This window comes from Vidua chalybeata, chromosome 37, assembly GCF_026979565.1.
Source record: "Vidua chalybeata isolate OUT-0048 chromosome 37, bVidCha1 merged haplotype, whole genome shotgun sequence".
Taxonomy (NCBI): Eukaryota; Metazoa; Chordata; class Aves; order Passeriformes; family Viduidae; genus Vidua; species Vidua chalybeata.
In genome coordinates this window covers 42,260-49,413 of record NC_071566.1, presented here as the reverse complement: position 1 = coordinate 49,413, position 7,154 = coordinate 42,260, and the positions used below count along the sequence as shown (strand labels likewise).

At 57.3% G+C, this 7,154-nt stretch overlaps 1 protein-coding gene across 4 annotated transcripts; it reads right to left on the bottom strand.

Moving 5' to 3' along the window:
* Positions 1-371: 371 nt before the first annotated feature.
* Positions 372-5,906, bottom strand: LOC128802317 (uncharacterized). 4 transcript variants are annotated; one of them, XM_053968622.1, is made up of 10 exons: positions 5,642-5,905; positions 5,212-5,283; positions 5,053-5,124; positions 4,309-4,416; positions 4,069-4,140; positions 3,363-3,434; positions 3,089-3,160; positions 2,904-3,002; positions 2,169-2,334; positions 372-1,639 (listed from the first exon to the last, which is right to left on the bottom strand). In XM_053968622.1, exons 1-10 carry the CDS (start codon positions 5,736-5,738, stop codon positions 1,441-1,443), a joined length of 1,029 nt encoding a protein of 342 aa, XP_053824597.1. In that variant the 5' UTR covers positions 5,739-5,905; the 3' UTR covers positions 372-1,440. The 4 variants fall into 4 exon arrangements, with proteins under 4 accessions (XP_053824597.1, XP_053824598.1, XP_053824595.1 ...); XM_053968623.1 differs by lacking the exon at positions 2,904-3,002; XM_053968620.1 differs by lacking the exon at positions 372-1,639 and having other exon boundaries at positions 2,245-3,002; positions 5,642-5,906.
* Positions 5,907-7,154: the final 1,248 nt, after the last annotated feature.

Here is a 7,154-nt window from a genome sequence, read left to right as displayed (position 1 = left end):
TTCTTATTCACCTCAATCACCCCGGGACTACACACCCCTAAACGACTCTTAAAGACCCCGTTTCCGGGGTCGAGGCTTTGTCCCTTTCACATGCATTCCGGAGCCCGCTTGTACGGGGCCCACCGAGCACATACACTTATACTAAATTAGTAAGCTGAAACTTGGGGAAGTTTCTCCGGGGATCCCCCGCCCCAGGAACTTTGACGCAGTCCACCTCCGCGTCTGGGTTAGGCCCGCTTGCTCTCCTCCTAACCCAGGAGCCTCCCCACCGAGGGTAACTCGACGCCGAGGGGGGTGCAGCTCCCCCCCTCCTACGTCCCCCAACCCTGGATGCTCTTGGAACATTAGTCCCTCAATCCAGCAGGTTTGAATCAACCCTGGATGCTTTTGGAATATTAATCCCTCAATCCAGCAGGTTTTAATCAACCCTGGAAAAAGGAGGCCCACCACCCACCGGGAAAAGAGGCCCACCACCCACCGGGGGCTACTTACGCTTCCTGCGTGTTCACTCTTCCGCGGTTCTTCGTGCACAAAGATTAACGGGGGTACCTTTGCTTGCTACTGAGTTTTAGGTTCGTCGGTAAAGGCCCAAGGAGGAAGCCCCCCCTTAGGTCCACCGCAAAAAGGCAGTGGGGCGCCTCACCCTAGTGGGGCCTCCCTCCCGGGTTTCCTTTATCCGAGTCACGGCACCAAATTGTGATAAATTGAGGCGAATAATTTGATTCAGCCTTTTTAAGGTCAATTAGAATTTTATTAATTACAGCAAGCAGTAGCAAGCAAAACAGCGCTGGGTGGGTAGGGGTCTCCTAACCGTCCCTCCTGCAGTGTCCCACACTGCAGTGCCCCACACCCCACTCCCTTATTCAGTTTCTTTTTATAGTTTCTTGGAGGTTTCTTCATTCGTGTCTTTTGCGATAGCGGTGGGCGTAGCTTGAGCATCTCTCTGCGTCGTGTCTGCGTTGTGTCGAGGCAGGTGATCGCTGATTTCACAATCGGCTCCGGACAGTGATGGGCGTACCTGGAGCACTCCTACGTTGTCTAGTCCGGTGGCCGTTGCCTGGTGGTCGCTGATTTCATAATCAGCTCCGGCCATCCCCCCACATCCTTAGCCTGTGTCTGCAAAAAAGCTACGAAAAGCTCCCTACATGGTGATTAATCATACTTGTGATCTTGCGGTTTTGCAATATGTCTATAGCCTTGCGGTTTGTAGCAGTTGCTTTTTTTTTGTCCTCCCCTATCTCCTAACAAGCAGGCTAGTCCCTTATACTTTAATTTTTATATTTCCTCCTTTAATATTCCAATTCTTTTGATGAACAAACAAATTACCACAGTTTATCACACTGGTGGTACCACCCGGACATATCTATGACAACTCTATTTTTTTATTTGAACAGAAAATGTGGGCCAAGCCATGCCCTGGCAGACGAGGCCTGCCCACCTTTAGTCGTAGCTGGGGAACAGGACCAGGGGGCTCAGGGGTGGAGGGTTTCGTTGTGGAGGGGTGAGTTTAGGGAAGGGCTCAAGACGGTGCTGCAGCTGCGGCAGGGCAGATGGGGACAGAAGTGAAGAGCTGGGAACACGGGGCAAGTTCTCTTTGCTGGAGTTGTTAGGCTTGTCTTCTGAAGATGGGCAGGAGCACCTTTGGAGAGAGGAGTGGCTGAGGCCCCCAGCTGCCAGTGGCACACTGGGACCCTCCTGCACAGCAGGGCCCAGAGCTGGCAAGGCTCCCCAGCCCGGCTGGAGCTGCTGGCACAGCTTGGCCCAGCTGGACAGCTGCCCCTCAAGGCCCCAGCGAGCAGGGGACGGCTCTGGGCAGGCTCCCTGGCCAGGAGTGGGCCCCAGAGCACAACTGCCTTTCAAGGGTAATCTGGTCCCTGCTCCTTCTCCTCCCCACCTTGCCTTGCCTGTGCCCTGTGCCCCCGGGGCTGCTCTTGGCCAGGCAGCCTCAGTGGGAGCCAGCACTGGCTGCAGCCCCAGCGGGCCCCCAGGACAAGGCCCAGCAATGAAGAGGCCAATGAAAGCACTGGGCAGCAGCAGAGCCCTCAGCAGAGTTCTTTGGACAACCACGGACTGGCCACAACTCCACTGTAGCCTCACTGGGAATGTTCCCTGACTATCAACAGCCATTAAAGGAAGCTGTTTGAGGTGGAGATCACCAAAACACTCACCATTTTCTCTTCCAGCAATGCCAGATTCCAGCAGAGCAAATCATCAGGCAAAGTGCTGCACCAAGCACAATGGCCATCAACTTAACCAAACAAGGTGTTCCCCAGCAGAAAACTCTTCTCATGCTTTTCCGGGTCTTGTCAGCATGTGTTGAGGTGCCGGCTGCATCTGTGGGAGCAATGGGGAGCGTGAGCCCGTGCTGTGCTCCACTGCTGAGCTGGCAGCACGGTGCAGAGGGACAGGAGGTCCTTGGTCTCTGTTTCCCCCAGAGCTGGGGCCTTGCCGCCCCTTGGCACAGGACTGCCCAGTACCCAAACCCCTGAGCCTGCATGCCATAATTCCTCTGTGCTGTGCTGTTCTGCTCCAAGCAATACTTGTCAAAGGGTGGATGAAGACAAGGAAAATGGCCAGGGTTTTGGAGCTGCTCCAGGGCCCTCCCTCCTGCAAACAGCTGCCTCTCTGCATCAACCCAGAGACCAGGAAATTGCAGGGGATCTCAGGCCCATGGTGCAGTTTGGGCTCCCTGTCAGCTGCTGCCAAATGCCTTCCTGCAGAGGCTGGGGAGAAGCTGCAGCCAGGCCAGGCTGGGAAACAGCCCTGCAGGCCGTGAAAGCAGCAGCGGGGCAGCCAGGCTGCCATGGATCCCTTCCCTCTGTGCTGGGCACGGCGTGTCCAGATGTGCAGGGAAAGCCCCCGGCTGCTGAGTCCCAGGGGAAGGCTGAGGGAAATGCACCCACCACCATGTCTCTCCACATCACTCAGGATTTGTTCCAGATGTTTGGATTCCTCCAGTGACTTACTGTCTCCTGTAGGTTTGTTCTTCCTTCTCAGGGGACCTTAAGAGAAATATTTGCATTTCCCAGGAATGGATCCCACAAAACCAGGGCTCAGCCTGTGGGGTCAGCAGGGACACACTACTCACCCCTGCGATGGGAGTCGAGCTTATGTGCAACATCCACCAGAGGACCTGGGAAAGTCCTCCCTGCAGACACACCTGTAACACAACAGCCACAGAAGCTTCTGTCATCTCTGCGGATCTGCACGGGCAGCACTGAGCCGCAGGAGCGCTGAGGGGATGGCGCAGGGCAAGGGCACACACGTGCGTGGTTCTGTCCTGGCACCTGCAGCGATGCCCCCCTGGCTGAGCTTTGGGCTCTGAGCTGGCAGCTCTCCCAGGGGGAAAGGCCTTGACCTACCCTCAGCATCTCCCTGAGGCTCAGTAATGGGTATGGGTTGGGAATCCAGATCATCTTCATCATCACGTTCAGCTGCAAAGAAAGGCAGCACAGAACAGCTCCTGTGTCTCTGCTGAAGATTCTCCTTCAGGCCAGAGTGGCAGTGAGTGCCCCTGGGTGATTGGTGGCCTCCAAGGCACTCGCTCAGCTCTGCCTCCCACTCAGGAGCAGGGGCAGGGGGACCACGTGCCTGCGGCGGCCCCACACTGGGATGGAAGGAGCCCCTTGCTGGGCAGTCGGGGCAGAAAGGACTCCCTGCAGCTGCCAGCAGCTCTAAACCCAGCCCCAGGCAGGGCCAGGCTTTGGCAGCAGCAGCAGCAGAAGCAGCTCAGGCTCCCTGGGGCCGGCAAAGGAGCTGTGAAAGGCTCAGCCCCGGGGCACAGCCCTGGGCCCAGCCCCTTCCCTCTCTGCTCTTCTCCCTGGCTGCACAGAGCACACAACATGGAAGGACACACTGGCATTGCACATGGGTGGAAGATGGACAGCCAAATGCTCCTTCCTCCCACTGACAGCGATCCTGTGGGATCACTGTTGAGCACAAGAGTAGAAATTTGGAGGACAGGATTTCCAGAATCCATCAAACTTCAAAGCATCTTAAAGGAAATCACACATGAATATTACTCTGGACAATGATCACTCTGTTAGGAAAGAGTTGCTGATAACCAACCTTCACCAAGCTCCAAGACCCTTAAACCATGGTTTGCCAGTCTTTCCAAATGATGCAAGTCACGGTCCCAACCTAGAAAGGAGAACAGATAGGAAATGTTCCACGGTGTGCTGGGATCGCCTTCTATGGGGAAGTGAGCACTGCAAGGGGCTCAGGTAATGCTGTGTGCCCACACTGCCAAGCAGCAGAGAGGGCAGCTCAAGCCTCAGCAGGGCTCAGGCCCACAGACACAGCAATTACCTCCAGTGACTGTGCCTGGCATCGCCTCCCTTCCTGCAGCAGAGGCTGCCAATGAGCCACTGCTTCCTCCGGGAAACTCAGCCTTCAGCACATCCTCTCTGTCCATCTCTGGAGAAGGGAAAAGGGACAGCTGGATCAGGCGGGGCTGTTTCCCAACAAGAAGGCGGCATCTTCAGGAGGTAATGCTCGTCTATGTCATGGATGAGATTCAGGCTAAAGACCAGGTTATTGGGGCTGCTCCAGGGCCCTCCCTCCTGCAAACAGCTGCCCCTCCAGATGTGCTCAGAGACCAGGAAATTGCAGGGGATCTCAGGGTGTGCGTGGCCCATGGTGCAGTTTGGGCTCCCTGTCAGCCGCTGCCAAATGCCTTCGACAGAGGCTGGGGAGAAGCTGCAGCCAGGCCAGGCTGGGAAACAGCCCTGCAGGCCGTGAAAGCAGCAGCAGGGCAGCCAGGCTGCCATGGATCCCTTCCGCTGTGCCGGCCACGGCGTGTCCAGATGTGCAGGGAATGCCCCCAGCTGCTGAGTCCCAGGGGAAGGCTGAGAGAAATGCACCCACCACCACGTCTCTCCACATCACTCAGTGTCCTCTCCATGTGTTTGGATGCCTCCAGGGACTTACTGTCTCCTGTAGGATTGTGCCTCCCTCTTGGAGGAGCTCAAGAGATGTATTTGCATTTCCCCTGGAATGGATCCCACAAAACCAGGGCTCAGCCTGTGGGGTCAGCAGGGACACACTACTCACCCCTGCGATGGGAGCTGGGCTTGTGTGCAGCAACCCGGAAAGGAGCCTGAAAAGTCTTCCCTGCAGACACACCTGTAACTCAACAGGCACAGGAGCTTCTGTCACCGGCTTCCTGCCAGGTTGCCAATGATTATTCTCTTAGGAACATTGACAGCATACCTGCAGGAGGCTTAAGAGGCTGGAAATCTGCATGGAACCAAGCTGCTGGAGAAGCCTTCCTAGCATGCTCATCTAGAAGGGAGCACAGATGAGAACCATTTCCTGGTGTGCTGGGATCCCCCTGTGCCTTTGGGAACTGGGCACGGCAAGGGGGCCGGGTAAGGCCATGGGAGCCTCATGTGAATGGCCATGGCCAAAGCTGCACAGGGGCCTGGGGAGCTCTGAGCTGGCTCCTGGTCACTCTCCACACGATTTCCTTGCCTTGTGCAACATCCCTGGGAGGGCGGCTGGAGCAGCCCAGCCCCCACGGGGGCTCTCTCCCTCCCACAGAGGAAACCCTCCCTCAAGCCCAGGGAAAAACCATACCCCAGCACTTCCCAGGGAGCAGGGAGCGCTGTCCCGGGAAAGGGGAGCCAGGCTGCCGGCTCACCTGCTCCCCGCACTTGCAGCGGAGCAGCCTGGGCAGCCCTGGCAGGCAGGGCCACGGCCAGGAGGAGCGGGAGGAAGAGGCGCAGAGCAAGGGCCATGGTGCCTTGCCCTCTGCCAGTCCCCAGCTCTTGCTGCCACCACTGTCCTGACACCGCTGTCCCAATGTCAGCACCACTGCTGCCACCGCCGCTGCTGCCGCAACAGCTGTGCTCAAGGACTGACTGCTCGGTCCTTGTGGTGCTGTGCAACCACGGGGCTCTGGCACCTCTGTGACCTCAGAGCCTGCTGTGACCCCAGAGCCTGCTGTGACCCCAGAGACTGCTGTGACCTCAGCCCGCTGTGACCCCAGAGCCTGCTGTGACCTCATGGCCTTGGCTGTACCCCCAGAGTGTAGCCCCATCTGTACAAATGGACTGCCCTGATTGGAAATGTTTTGCTTGATCCAAGGGCCATTGCTCAGCAAATCCTGCTGCTGGCATTGCTGGTCAGGCTGTGTCCCTGGAGTGTAAAATTCCGCCGCCCCTCGGGCTGCCCGGGTGCCCAGTCAGGCCGGGGAGATCCTCGGCTGACTGGTCCGCGGGGAGGGGCCGATGGTTCGCGGATAGCTCCACCGAAATAGACGAGAGGGCACTCGAGCAGCTGTAATCCTTGAGGGTTTATGGTCGGAATGGCAGAGGACGAGGGGAAGGTGGAGGGAGTAGGGAGACCAACACTCAAGGAGGGAGCAGACTCTGAGAGCCCTGAGGGAAAGCGGGACTGGGTATATAAGAGGGAAGGAGTGGGAGTGGTTGGGGTACAAACTATCCAATGGGGAATGGGTCAAGGGGAGGAGATAGAATGGGGTGACATATGAGGAACCAATGAGGGCACAGAGGAGGAGTGGTTATAGCAGGTGAACCAATGGGGGGGGTTACAGAGAAGAAGAACTTTCTAGAATCGGGGAGTACATCAAACATTGATTGACAACAACAAGGGAGGGTAAAACATGTGACTGACAGGTCCCTTTAGATTTCCACCGCCTCCCAAGGGAGTGCAGGGGCCCCTCCCACACTGGAGATGTTCTTGATGGCTTCCCTCTTTTCCTGGGCATGCCACTGGAGGAGCTCCAGGCCCAGAGGATCTCACTGGAGGAAATGTGCCCTCAGCCCAGGGACGCTCAGCATGGGCTCCCCCAGCCCCTCGGGGCCCTGCTGCTGCTCACAGCAGCCCCTGCCTGGCTCCTGCCTGCCCTCACCGTGGGCATCCACAGCTGCTCCTGGGCACGGAGCTCAGCCAGTGCTGGTGCCAGCTGGGCTTTGCTGGTGGTACCACCTGGACATGGGGGTGACAGCTCCATCTCTTTATGGCAACAGAAGAGCTGATTTGGGAAGCTCTCAGTCGAGGTTTACTTGAGCACTTCCAAATCATTTCCTGGCAGAAATAGAAGGCCAAACTTGCCCTTATCACAAGCAAACAGGGTGTTCCCCAACAGCAACCCGTTCTGATTCCCTTCTGTTCACCTTGGGAACAGGTGC